Source organism: Arachis stenosperma, chromosome 7 (genome assembly GCF_014773155.1).
Source record: "Arachis stenosperma cultivar V10309 chromosome 7, arast.V10309.gnm1.PFL2, whole genome shotgun sequence".
Lineage (NCBI taxonomy): Eukaryota > Viridiplantae > Streptophyta > Magnoliopsida > Fabales > Fabaceae > Arachis > Arachis stenosperma.
Window position 1 is genome coordinate 21,808,994 of NC_080383.1, and position 14,292 is coordinate 21,823,285.

Here is a 14,292-nt window from a genome sequence, read left to right on the forward strand (position 1 = left end):
TGCACATAATCTGACACATCTATATGTAATCGTTTTTGAAAAAATAATGGTAGAAATTTATAAATCTAATTAATTTAACGGAAGAGGACCATCATGATATTTTAGAATGAATAGGGGAGTAGTTGAAAAAAATGGACTAACCTGAGTGATCGGACTAGAAAATTGGTGACCTGACTTCTAGGCCGGTCCGGTTTAAACATTGAACTGGATAAAGAACAAATTTGGTGAGAAATTGAGAATCAGTTTGACTCTGTTAGATTTCGTAAAAACCGATGAACCGGTAGGTGAGAGGATCGCTTCCTAAATTTTTGAAAACCATTCCAACCCCAAAATTCAAAACCACATGTCGTTTGTAAAAAATTCTAGGCTAGTTCTGAACGCATCCCATCTCCCAACTCTCCTCTCCCTCTCACTTTCGGAAATAGCACACCACACATGGAGGCACAGTACTAGCAGCTCACATCGGTTCACTGCCACCGGATGCTCGTCGCCGTCGCGCGCCTCTCGTCGGATTCTCCGAATCGTGTGCTTGCGAGTTGCGTCTCACCCCTTTCCTCCGTCTATGCTGTGTGCTCGGACTCTCACGTCTCGCTGCGCCTTCGCTGCTGTGCAGCGTGTCGTCGTTGTCCGCCATCACAGCACCGAACGCTTGGTGTGCTCCATTGCTCGCGTCTTGCCTCTCTTCCTGCAGCTGTGCTTCCTGGTGAGTGCTTGCGTCTCGCACGCTGCGCCTCCGTCCCTCCTTCTACTCTATTCCGTGGTTGTTGTTGTCTGAACTGCTTCTCGTCGTCCACCTTCTGCCTCTGCAACAACAGGTGAGCATTTAATTTTTTTCAGGTTGATTCATTGATGTTATTGCTGTGAATTTTATTGTTAATTGGTTTATGAGCTGATTAGAGAAAAATATGGCAGTGGTTGAATTGAAATATTGAATTGATTTCTGAATTGGTTTATGAATATGAATATGCAAGGTTTTGCTGATTATGAATATGGTTTAATTATTGAATATCATAGTTATTAGACCCAGCCGATTCAATCGATAACCCGATCACCCAATCACTTGGTCGGATCGAGCCACTCGTAGAACCGGATATGCAACAGACCCGGCCGAACCCGGTTTGACTCGATGGATTTTCATAAAAACTGACAACCCCGGCCGGTTAATTTAATTCGGTTGGGATCGTTTTTTTTTTCTAATCCCTGAAACAGTGTCGTTTCAGACGCTCCCTCCCCTTTCCCTTTGGATGAAACCCTAATGCCCAAATGCCAAATCTAAGACCAGAGTCCGTGCCCTCTCCGCCTCTCCCCCTCACCCTCACCCTCACCTCGTCACTCTCTCGTCTCTCCCCTCACCTCGACAGTCGTCACTCTCAGTCTCTCACGGCCTCACCTCGTCGCTCTCTCAGTCTCTCACCTCGTCCCCTCACCTCGATCGTCGTCGCGGTCCCGTGCCCCTGCCCTCGCTTCGCCGGCAGCAGAAGCAGACGGAACCGGATCTGGTCCCTTGGGTGGTGGTGGTCGTCGTCTTCATGCTTCTCACTGTCTCTGTCTCGCACCGGGTCTCGACCTCTCCCTTCCCTGCGCTCTTCGTCGCTGGTAGCAGAGGCAACAGATCCCGGTGGGCTGGTCTTCGTTGTCGTCTTCTTGCTTCGAGCCTTGCCGTCAGCTTCTCCCCCGCCATTAGCTTCTCGTTCGCTGTCAGCTTCCTTCGTGCAACCCGATTTGGTGAGTTCCCCTGTTCTTTGTGTTTCAATTTTGTTGCTGCATCACTGCACTTTGATTTTGTTGCCAAAATAATTTGTTGCTGAAAGTGTTGATTGTGATGCTGAAATTTGTTACTGATTATCATGAACCTTGATTTTGTTGATGAGTTTCCCCTGTTCCTTCTGTTTCAATTTTCTTGTTCTTTTTGCTGCCTGAAAGTTATCATAGTTTAAGTTTTTGTTGCTGCCTCATAGTTATCATAGTTATCATAGCTGAATTTGTTGCTAGAACTCTAGAAGGAGAATTTGTTGTTAGCTGTAAGTTGAATTTGATGCTCAACATATCATAAATGTTGTTGCTGGAAGTAGGAAGTAGAATTTGTTGCTGGATAACTGAGTTGAGTTGAATTTGTTAATGAACCTTGTTGTTATGTTGCTTAAAAAATGCTAAATCTTTTGTTGCTGTAAGTTAAGGGATAAGAGATAAGAGTGTTGGTCAATAACAAAATCAGTTTGGTACAGTTAGTTATTTCTGATATCTGATCTTTCTCTTTTCCAACTCTGTTATAAATGAAGCTCTTGCATCCCTCTAAGAGGTGTGTAGAATTGATTCATTGATGGAAGAATAAGATGAAGTTAATTCAATTCACTAGTTTCTTGTACCTCTCTCTTCAAACTCTTCTTTCTTTTTTCTGATGATATGCATAATGCAGTGTTTCTTATGGAAGATATAGATGTAAATCAAAATGAGGAAAATGTTGATCAAGCTCCAAATTTATCCTATGAAGATATAGATGTCGATTTTAATCTTTAAGATCACTTGGACTTGATTTATCAATTGTGTTATCTTTTACTTGCTCTTGTTTATTTAAATGGAGAAAGTATTTTGTACTAGAAACTAGTTTATTATCTCTTTTTACATCATAAGTTATGTCTAAAAATTAATATTTGATTATTATTATTATTATGTTTGTTCAGACTTGCATTTTAAGTTTTAATACGTAATTTTAATTTTATTTATATAATTTATATTTTTTAAAATTATGACCGGGTCAACCAGGTGAATTAGTGATCCACTGGTTGAACAAGTGACCCGGTGACCCGGTCAAGTGACCGGGTTGATTGCCGGTTCGGTTCTGGTAACTATGTTGAATATGTAGTGGTTTTGTTAATTGTTGAATTGGTTTATGAATTGGTTTTGCTGATTATGAATTTGTTAATTGTTGTTGCTGTAATGATGCTGGCTTCTTTTGCTATTAGTTACTTAGTTGATTGAATTTTTTTTCTTTTATGGGATTTTAAGATGGCTTCATCAGAAACACCATCATCCCAAGAACATCAGATGAAGATATACCTAGACTTTGAACTTACTCCTTGGACATAGTTTATGGATTGTTATTTTTATTGTGTCAAATAAGACACTATTGTAGTAGTGTTGACTAATTTTATGTCTATTTTTGTATTAATTATTTTTAGAATTTGAGATTTGATTGTTGTTCAAATGTTAGTGAAGACATGCATTTCAATTTTTGATTATTTTATGTTTTTCTTTAAATAAGACCGGATCAATCGGTTGAAACCAGTGACCCAGTAGTCCGACCGTTTTGATCAACCGGGTCAATTACGACAACTATATTTTGGGGATGCCACTGCAAATGGCCAGGGGTGGAATATTACTCATATTGTTTATTTTCTTAGATATTGGTAAAACTTTGGTGTACAATTCAGTTATTGGATTTTATGGTGTTTTCAAAATTCTGACCAATACACGGGCGTATTGTCCCGCCCCCAGAATTTTGAAAATCACCATAAAATCTAGTAACTGAGCGTTACACCAAAGTTTTTTCCATATCCAAAAAAACTTGCCAATAAATATATCCAAAGTTTTTCTTATGTCCATTTTTTATACGGTAGTAACCCAATAGGCACGCGTTAACAGATTTGTATTTGCAGCGGCAAGACATGGGATGCTGAGAACCTCATGGATGAGCTCTGGTTCCAGCTGAACACACTGATGGCGACTCCCACAAAATTAGGTCTTTCTCTTCATTCACTCCTTTCTTGGCAACTCCATTGCCTTTCCTCAAGGTATGCCTCAATTTCAGATTCCAGTTTGTGATTAACAAGAGTTGGGTGCTTTGCTTTATTCCACTGCCAAATTCTTGACGCCCTTCTTCAATGCTACTTTGTCGTTGTTCCTAATCTCACCCTCATTCCTCCCAAATCTAATCATCTGGCGGCGGTGGAGTACCAAACCAGGGTTGAGTGAGCCTCACTGTCTCCGGCATTCAAAAAAATGCAGAGATTTTCGAGAAAAACATTGCTTTTCTTCAAAAAAGTTAATTTTTCCCAACTTCCCTTGACAAATTCATTAACAGTCATTGGACATGAAAATACACTATCCCAGCTGTTTTCTACTAGTTTTGAGGAGTGTTCACCACCACTCAATCATAAGTCCTCAGAATTTGATAATATCAGCAGTGCCGCGTCAAAAAATCATTTTGGCCTTATTCGCCTTCAATGTAGTCCAGAAAAGGATGTAAATGACCAAAGCTACGATGAGTTTGCCTCTGATGTGGAAAAAGTTTATAGAATATTGAGAAAATACCATTCTAGGGTTCCCAAATTGGAGCTTACTTTAAAAGAATCTGGAATTGTTGTGAGGCCTGGATTAACTGAGCGCATCTTGAATCGATGCGGCGATGCCGGGAATTTGGCGTATAGATTCTATGCATGGGCTTCTAAGCAGTCCGATTATCAACACAGTCAAGAAGTTTACAAAGCTATGATTAAGGTTTTGGGCAAAATGCGGCAATTTGGAGCTGTTTGGGCACTAATTGATGAAATGAGGCAAGAGAATCCTATGTTAATTTCTCCACAGATGTTTGTTATTCTGATGAGGAAGTTTGCTTCTGCAAAGATGGTTCAGAAGGCTATTGAAGTATTAGATGAAATGCCCAACTACAGATGTGAGCCTGATGAATATGTTTTCGAGTGTTTGTTGGATGCATTGTGCAAGAATGGTAGCATTAAGGAAGCCGCTTCGCTTTTTGAGGACATGAGATATCGATTTCCTCCAACCATCAAACATTTCACTTCCTTGTTGTACGGTTGGTGTAGAGAAGGGAAACTTATGGAAGCAAAACATGTGTTGGTGCAGATGAAGGATGCAGGCATTGAACCAGATATCGTTGTTTATAACAATTTGCTTAGTGGTTATGTTCTAGCTGCGAAAATGGGGGATGCTTATGATCTTTTGAAGGAGATGAGAAGGATAGGTTGTGGACCGAATGCAACCTCGTACACAATTTTGATCCAATCACTATGCAAACATGAAAAATTGGAGGAGGGAATGCGGTTATTTGTTGAGATGCAGAGAAATGGCTGTGCTGTGGATGCTATAGCCTATACAACATTGATTAGTGGGTTTTGCCAGTGGGGAAAGGTTGAAAGAGGTTATGAGCTTTTGGATCGGATGATACAACAAGGCCTTGTGCCAAATCAACTGACTTATCATCATCTCTTGTTGGCCCATGAAAAGAAGGAAGAACTGGAGGAGTGTATGGAACTGGTGAATGAGATACACAAGATTGGTTCCACTCCTGACCTTAATATCTACAATACAGTTATTAGGTTGGCTTGCAAGTTGGGAGAGATCAAAGAGGGTGTTCGGCTTTGGAATGAAATGGAAGCAAGTGGGTTTAGTCCAGGCATTGACAGCTTTGTCATAATGATTAATGGCTTTCTTGAGCAAGGTTTTCAGATTGAAGCTTGTGAACATTTCAAGGAGATGGTTGGCAGAGGGCTTTTTACTAGCCCTCAGTATGGTACATTGAAGGAGTTGATGAATTCCCTTTTAAGAACTCAAAAGCTTGAACTGGCTAAAGATACTTGGAATTGTATCACATCTACCAAAGGTTGTGAGCTGAATGTGGGTGCATGGACAATTTGGATTCATGCACTCTTTTCAAAGGGGCATGTGAAGGAAGCTTGTTCCTTCTGCATAGACATGTTGGATCAGGGGTTAATGCCACAGCCGGATACTTTTGCCAAGCTAATGCGTGGTCTGCGAAAACTATATAACAGACAATTTGCAGTAGAGATCACTGAAAAGGTGAGGAAAATGGCTGCTGATCAGAAGATCAGTTTCAAGATGTACAAGCGGAGAGGAGAGAGGGACTTGAAAGAAAAAGCGAAGGAGAAAAAGGATGGGAGGAAGAGGAGGGATAGGCAACGCCATTGGGGTGGAAGCCGTCAGAAATCTAACACATTATAAATTTCACTAGTGAAGCTTGACATACATCCTAGAGGTTCCCCAAACGAGACACTCATTTTGGACCAGAATTTGGTGAAGCAATTCAATTGGATGAAAATTAATGATGTTATTTGGTTTGATTCAAGGCATGATCGAAGACATAGGAGAAGCTGCTTCGTTCTTTGAGGTATCAATTTCTATGTTTTACTTAATGCCTTAATGGATAGATATTGAGGCAAGGAGTGGTTTGCATTTTAAATTGGACAAGGGTTTATGAATGACAAGCTTTGTGGTGACTTGTCTATGTTTTAATTTTATGAATTATTGTGCTTCTCTTGCTGTTTCGTGCAATTTTGATGTGTAAGTGTTTATAGTGTGATTGTATGTTTGATCATTGATTATATTATGGCTACTAACGATAAAAGGGTTAGTGATGCTCCTTTGTAAATGATTATCTGTTCTGGAGGGAAGAAATTGCTCTGTACTTCTGATTGTTTAGGGTTCTTTTCTTTAAAAGGTGTAAGCACTAACTAATTTTCAAAAGGTTTCCACTTTGTGTTACCATTGAGGTTTCATTTTTCTATTTATACAATGAAATTGAAAGGTTTTTACCACATCTCAGATTGTTTTCAGTGGTTTGAAGGCTTTTTGATAATCTATCTGGCTTTTTGGTTTTCTAAGTTGTCTTGCTTTCTTTATGACTTACGATTTTCATTCTCACTGGACGATGCTTTGGCTTTTGGACATTTGGTTTGTGTTTTTGTTTGGTGCCCCACTTAATATTATGATTGTGACTTGTGAGTCTTTAGTTATGTGTTGGTCATGGTAAAAGCCTCTGAAATTCCCATCATATGGTCAGGGCAGCAGTAGACATTAATTTGTTTTGCTGATTATAACATGTATCTGGCTCATGAAGAACATGAAGAGCGTGTTAGTTGATGTCATGAACTTGCGAATGCATAAAATTGGATGTCATTTTCAATGTTGAAGTCTATTATTTCTGTTTACGTAATTAAACAATGACAAAGGTTTCTTCATAGGTGTCTTACCGTCAAAGCGGCTTTGGTGTACTGATTCTTTAGTCTTTGGGTTTTGTGGTGCAGTGCGATCTTTTGGAACTGAAGGAAGGAAAAAAGATGGTCCACAGATTCCTCCAAGTGACAAGGTGTACGACTATATACTATTCCGTGGGACTGACATCAAGGTATCATATACAGATCAAATACTATTACCTTATTGAATAGCTGATGTGGTGTTGTCTATTGTGTTAATTTTCTTTTGAAAGAACTGCATGTTATTATGTGATATTTTTATCTCTAGGACTAATTAATACTACAAGAATTGGAATAATGGGTAATTGATGCAAATAATCTAGCATTTATCTTCATCCCCAATTTTATGTAGAGGTTTATTTCTAGTAATTGTCAGCAAATCACATCTTGTATACATTGAAGTAGGGAGGAAGCCCATCCGGATTTTCTTATGTCATTTTATTGAATATTCCGATGTTGTTATTACACAACATCTGCTTTATGTTACTGCATGTGGACTCTGAATGATTTATTTAAACCAGATTGGCTGAAACATCCTATAATACTTTTTGCAGGATTTACAGGTTAAATCTTCTCCACCTGTCCAGCCTACTCCACCAATAAATGCTGATCCAGCTATTATTCAGGTTGATAAGCAACTTTTTGAATACGCAACGCATCGATTTAAAATCACATACTAACATGTGAAATTGCCTTGTAGTCTCAGTATCCTCGCCCAGTCACCACCACATCTACAAATATACCTCCAGTAACTGGATCTTTGACAGATTTTAGTTCTCAAAACACACAGCTAGGACTCCGTGGATCAAATTATCAAGGACCATTACCTTTATATCAACCTGGAGGGAACATAGGATCATGGAGAGCTTCTCCAAATGCCCCAAATGCAAATGGTGGTGGACTAGCTATGCCACCAATGTATTGGCAGGGATATTATGGTGCTCCAAATGGGCTTCCTCAGTTACAACAGCAATCTTTGCTTCGACCACCACCTGGGTTATCAATGCCTTCATTTATATGTATGAATAGATAATCTGTTAACAAACTTGGCACAATAATTTTTCAAAAAGAAACATTACTATAATTTAAGAAAAAAAATAGCCATACTTAGCACAATACTTGATTAACTTTATTTAATTAATATTTAAAAAAATTATAAAATGCACCTACATGACAAGTGCGATGAATTGGCAAGCCTATTATATGAATTTATAGAAAAATAATATAATATTCAAATAGAAAGATATTATTGTTTTCTATTATTAGAATAAATATTTTTTTATTCTTTATCTATTTGTTTAAAGGACAAAACATTTTTTTATAATTCAAAAAACTCTAACCAGTCCTTAATAATTTGATAAATTAGTATAAAAGGCCCTTGTAATCCATAATATCTTGACGTGCTAGGTCTAAATATCATGTGAATGTCACAGAGCCAATTTTAAAAAATATGGACTAATAAATTCTTAGAAAGATCTCTCTCTTCTCTAACTCAATGTCTATCTGTCTCATTTTCTTTCTCTTTGGATGTTTATGAGCAATTAGTGTAATTCTTGACGCTTGAGTCCTTCTTTAGAATTTGACAATAAGTGACGAAGATAAAGGCTCTTACAGCCTCATGCAATTGAGATAACGGAGATGGACATGACGATGTGGCACTAATAATTAACACATTACATTGCACATAATCTGACACATCTATATGTAATCGTTTTTGAAAAAATAATGGTAGAAATTTATTAATCTAATTATTTTAACGGAAGCGGACCATCATGATATTTTAGAATGAATAGGGGAGTAGTTGAAAAAAATGGACTAACCTGAGTGATCGGACTAGAAAATTGGCGACCCGACTTTTAGGCTGGTCCGGTCTGAACATTGAATTGCATAAAGAACAAATCCGGTGAGAAATTGAGAATTAGTTTGACTCTGTTAGATTTCGCAAAAACCGATGAACCGATAGGTGAGAGGATTGCTTCCTAAATTTTTTAAAACCACTCCAACCCCAAAATTCAAAACCACACGTCGTTTGTAAAAAATCCTAGGCTAGTTCTGAACGCATCCCATCTCCCAACTCTCCTCTCCCTCTCACTTTCGGAAACGGCACACCACACACGGAGGCACAGTACTAGCAGCTCACATTAGTTCACTGCCACCGGATACTCGCCACCGTCGCGCGCCTCTTGCTGGATTCTCCGAATCGTGTGCTCGCAAGTTGCATCTCACCCCTCTCCTCCGTCTATACTGTGTGCTCGGACTCTCGCGTCTCGCCGCGCCTTCGCTGCTGTGCAGCGTGTCGTCGTTGTCCGCCATCACAGCACTGAACGCTTGGTGTACTCCACTGCTCACGTCTTGCCTCTCTTCCTGCAGCTGTGCTTCCTGGTGAGTGCTTGCGTCTCGCACACTGCGCCTCCGTCCCTCCCTCTACTCTATTCCGTGGTTGTTGTTGTCTGAACTGCTTCTCGTCGTCTACCTTCTGCCTCTGCAACAACAGGTGAGCATTTAATTTTTTCCAGGTTGATTCATTGATGTTATTGCTTTGAATTTTATTGTTAATTGGTTTATGAGCTGATTAGAAAAAAATATGGCAGTGGTTGAATTGAAATGTTCAATTGATTTCTGAATTGGTTTATGAATATGAATATGCAAGATTTTGCTGATTATGAATATGGTTTAATTGTTGAATATCATAGTTATTAGACCCAGCCGATTCGATCGAAAACCCAATCACCCAGTCACCTGGTCGGATCGAGCCACTCGTAGAACCGGGTATGCAACAGATTCGGTCGAACCCGGTTTGACTCGACGGGTTTTCATAAAAACTGAACCGGCCGGTTAATTTAATTCGGTTGGGGTCGGTTTTTTTTCTAATCCCTGAAACGGTGTCGTTTCAGACGCTCCCTCCCCTTTCCCTTTGGATGAAACCCTAATGCCCAAATGCCAAATCTAAGACTCTGACTCTGAGAGTAACAGTGGAACCCCCCTAACCCAGCCAGTCTCTGTGCTCTCTCCGCCTCTCCCCCTCACCCTCACCCTCACCTCGTCACTCTCTCGTCTCTCCCCACTCCTCGACAGTCGTCACTCTCAGTCTCTCACGGCCTTACCTCGTCGCTCTCTTAGTCTCTCACCTCGTCCCCTCACCTCGATCGTCGTCGCGGTCCTGTGCCCCTGCCCTCGCTTCGCCGTCGGCAGAAGCAGACGGAACCGGATCTGATCCCTTGGGTGGTGGTGGTGGTCGTCTTCTTGCTTCTCACTGTCTCTGTCTCGCACCGGGTCTCGACCTTTCCCTTCCCTGCGCTCTTCGTCGCCGGTAGCAGAGCAACAGATCCCGGTGGGCTGGTCTTCGTTTTCGTCTTCTTGCTTCGAGCCTTGCCGTCAGCTTCTCCCTCGCCATTAGCTTCTCGTTCGCTGTCAGCTTCCTTCGTGCAACCCGATTTGGTGAGTTCCCCTGTTCCTTGTGTTTCAATTTTGTTGCTGCATCACTGCACTTTGATTTTGTTGCCAAAATAATTTGTTGCTGAAAGTGTTGATTGTGTTGCTGAAATTTGTTACTGATTATCATGAACCTTGAATTTGTTGATGAGTTTCCCCTGTTCCTTCTGTCTCAATTTTCTTGTTCTTTTTGCTGCCTGAAAGTTATCATAGTTTAAGTTTTTGTTGCTGCCTCATTGTTATCATAGTTATCATAGATGAATTTGTTGCTAGAACTCTAGAAGGAGAATTTATTGTTAGCTGTAAGTTGAATTTGATGCTCAACATATCATAAATGTTGTTGCTGGAAGTAGGAAGTAGAATTTGTTGCTAGATAACTGAGTTGAGTTGAATTTGTTAATGAACCTTGTTGTTGTGTTGCTTAAAAAATGCTAAATCTTTTGTTGCTGTAAGTTAAAGGATAAGAGATAAGAGTGTTGGTCAATAACAAAATCAGTTTGGTACAGTTAGTTATTTCTGATATCTGATCTTTCTCTTTTCCAACTCTGTTATAAATGAAGCTCTTGCATCCCTCTAAGAGGTGTGTAGAATTGATTCATTGATGGAAGAATAAGATGAAGTTAATTCAATTCACTAGTTTCTTGTACCTCTCTCTTCAAACTCTTCTTTCTTTTTTCTGATGATATGCATAATGCAGTGTTTCTTATGGAAGATATAGATGTAAATCAAAATGAGAAAAATGTTGATCAAGCTCCAAATTTATCCTATGAAGATATAGATGTCGATTTTAATCTTTAAGATCACTTGGACTTGATTTATCGATTGTGTTATCTTTTGCTTGCTCTTGTTTATTTAAATGGAGAAAGTATTTTGTACTAGAAACTAGTTTATTATCTCTTTTTACATCATTAGTTATATCTAAAAATTAATATTTGATTATTATTATTATTCTTATGTTTGTTCAGACTTGCATTTTAAGTTTTAATACGTAATTTTAATTTTATTTATATAATTTATATTTTTTAAAATTATGACCGGGACAACCAGGTGAATTAGTGACCCACCGGTTGAACAAGTGACCCGGTGACCCGGTCATGTGACCAGGTTGATTGCCGATTCGGTTTTGGTAACTATGTTGAATATGTAGTGGTTTTGTTAATTGTTGAATTGGTTTATGAATTGGTTTTGCTGATTATGAATTTTGTTGATTGTTGTTGCTGTAATGATGCTGGTTTCTTTTGCTATTAGTTACTTAGTTGATTGAATTTTTTTTCTTTTATGGGATTTTAAGATGGCTTCATCAGAAACACCATCATCTCGAGAACATCAGATGAAGATATACCTAGACTTTGAAATTACTCCTTGGACATAGTTTATGGATTGTTATTTTTATTGTGTCAAATAAGACACTATTGTAGTAGTGTTGACTAATTTTATGTCTATTTTTGTATTAGTTATTTTTAGAATTTGAGATTTGATAGTTGTTCAAATGTTAGTGAAGACATGCATTTCAATTTTTGATTATTTTATATTTTTCTTTAAATAAGACCGGATCAATCGGTTGAAATCAGTGACCCAGTAGTCCGACCATTTTGATCAACCGGGTCAATTACGACAACTATATTTTGGGGACGCCACTGCAAATGGCCAAGGGTGGAATATTACTCATATTGTTTATTTTCTTAGATATTGGTAAAACTTTGGTGTAAAATTCAGTTATTGGATTTTATGGTGTTTTCAAAATTCTGACCAATACACGGGCGTATTGTCCCGCCCCCAAAATTTTGAAAAACACCATAAAATCTAGTAAGTGAGCGTTACACCAAAGTTTTTTCCATATCCAAAAAAACTAGCCAATAAATCTATCCAAAATTTTTCTTATGTCCATTTTTTTATACGGTAGTAACCCAATAGGCACGCGTTAACAGATTAGTATTTGCAGCGGCAAGACATGGAATGCTGAGAACCTCACGGATGAGCTCGGTTCCAGCTGAACACTCCGACAAAATTAGGTCTTTCTCTTCATTCACTCCTTTCTTGGCAACTCCATTGCCTTTCCTCAAGGTATGCCTCAATTTCAGATTCCAGTTTGTGATTAACAAGAGTTGGGTGCTTTGCTTTATTCCACTGCCAAATTCTTGACGCCTTTCTTCAATGCTACTTTGTCGTTGTTCCTAATCTCACCCTCGTTCCTCTCAAATCGAATCATCTGGCGGCGGTGGAGTACCAATCCAGGGTTGAGTGAGCCTCACTGTCTCCGGCATTCAAAAAAATGCAGAGATTTTCGAGAAAAACATTGCTTTTCTTTAAAAAAGTTAATTTTTTCCAACTTCCCTTGACAAATTTATTAACAGTCATTGGACATGAAAATACACTATCCCAGCTGTTTTCTACTAGTTTTGAGGAGTGTTCACCACCACTCAATCATAAGTCCTCAGAATTTGATAATAGTAGCAGCTGCATCAGCAGTGCCGCGTCAAAAAATCATTTTGGCCTTATTCGCCTTCAATGTAGTCTAGAAAAGGATGTAAATGACCAAAGCTACGATGAGTTTGCCTCTGATGTGGAAAAAGTTTATAGAATATTGAGAAAATACCATTCTAGGGTTCCCAAATTGGAGCTTGCTTTGAAAGAATCTGGAATTGTTGTGAGGCCTAGATTAAATGAGCGCATCTTGAATCGATGCGGCGATGCCGGGAATTTGGCGTATAGATTCTATGCATGGGCTTCTAAGCAGTCCGATTATCAACACAGTCAAAAGTTTACAAAGCTATTATTAAGGTTTTGGGTAAAATGCGGCAATTTGGAACTGTTTGGGCACTAATTGATGAAATGAGGCAAGAGAATCCTATGTTAATTTCTCCACAGATGTTTGTTATTCTAATGAGAAAGTTTGCTTCTGCAAAGATGGTTCAGAAGGCTATTGAAGTATCAGATGAAATGCCCAACTACAGATGTGAGCCTGATGAATTTTTCGAGTATTTGTTGGATGCATTGTGCAAGAATGGTAGCATTAAGGATATCGTTGCTTAGTGGTTATGCTCTAGCTGCGAAAATGGGGGATGCTTATGATCTTTTGAAGATGAGAAGGATAGGTTGTGGACCGAATGCAACCTTGTACACAATTTTAATCCAATCACTATGCAAACATGAAAAATTGGAGGAGGGAATGCGGTTATTTGTTGAGATGCAGAGAAATGGTTGTGCTGTGGATGCTATAGCCTATACAACATTGATTAGTGGGTTTTGCCAGTGGGGATTAGTGGGTTTTGCCAGTGGGGAAAGGTTGAAAGAGGTTATAAGCTTTTGGATCGGATGATACAACAAGGCCTTGTGCCAAATCAACTGACTTATCATCATCTCTTGTTGGCCCATGAAAAGAAGGAAGAACTGGAGGAGTGTATGAAACTGGTGAATGAGATGCACAAGATTGGTTCCACTCCTGATCTTAATATCTACAATACAGTTATTAGGTTGGCTTGCAAGTTGGGAGAGATCAAGGAGGGTGTTCGACTTTGGAATGAAATGGAAGCAAGTGGGCTTAGTCCAGGCATTGACAGCTTTGTCATAATGATTAATGGCTTTCTTGAGCAAGGTTTTCAGATTGAAGCTTGTGAACATTTCAAGAAGATGGTTGGCAGAGGGCTTTTTATTAGCCCTCAGTATGGTACATTGAAGGAGTTGAATTCTCTTTTAAGAGCTCAAAAGTTTGAACTGGCTAAAGATACTTGGAATTGTATCACATCTACCAAAGGGTGTGAGCTGAATGTGGGTGCATAGACAATATGGATTCATGCACTCTTTTCAAATGGGCATGTGAAGGAAGCTTGTTCCTTCTGCATAGACATGC

At 39.1% G+C, this 14,292-nt stretch overlaps 1 protein-coding gene and 1 pseudogene across 4 annotated transcripts; both read left to right on the forward strand.

Moving 5' to 3' along the window:
* Positions 1–1,487: 1,487 nt before the first annotated feature.
* LOC130939151 (putative pentatricopeptide repeat-containing protein At5g65820) lies at positions 1,488–7,936 on the forward strand. 4 transcript variants are annotated; one of them, XM_057867251.1, is made up of 6 exons: positions 1,488–1,725; positions 3,657–3,791; positions 3,963–6,145; positions 7,062–7,162; positions 7,565–7,636; positions 7,717–7,936. In XM_057867251.1, exon 3 carries the CDS (start codon positions 4,000–4,002, stop codon positions 5,977–5,979), a length of 1,980 nt encoding a protein of 659 aa, XP_057723234.1. In that variant the 5' UTR covers positions 1,488–1,725; positions 3,657–3,791; positions 3,963–3,999; the 3' UTR covers positions 5,980–6,145; positions 7,062–7,162; positions 7,565–7,636; positions 7,717–7,936. The 4 variants fall into 4 exon arrangements, with proteins under 4 accessions (XP_057723234.1, XP_057723231.1, XP_057723232.1 ...); XM_057867248.1 differs by having other exon boundaries at positions 3,657–6,145; XM_057867249.1 differs by having other exon boundaries at positions 3,657–6,145; positions 7,711–7,775.
* Positions 7,937–9,939: 2,003 nt separating this feature from the next.
* LOC130939551 (putative pentatricopeptide repeat-containing protein At5g65820) lies at positions 9,940–14,291 on the forward strand (annotated as a pseudogene).
* The last annotated feature ends 1 nt before the right edge of the window (position 14,292 follows it).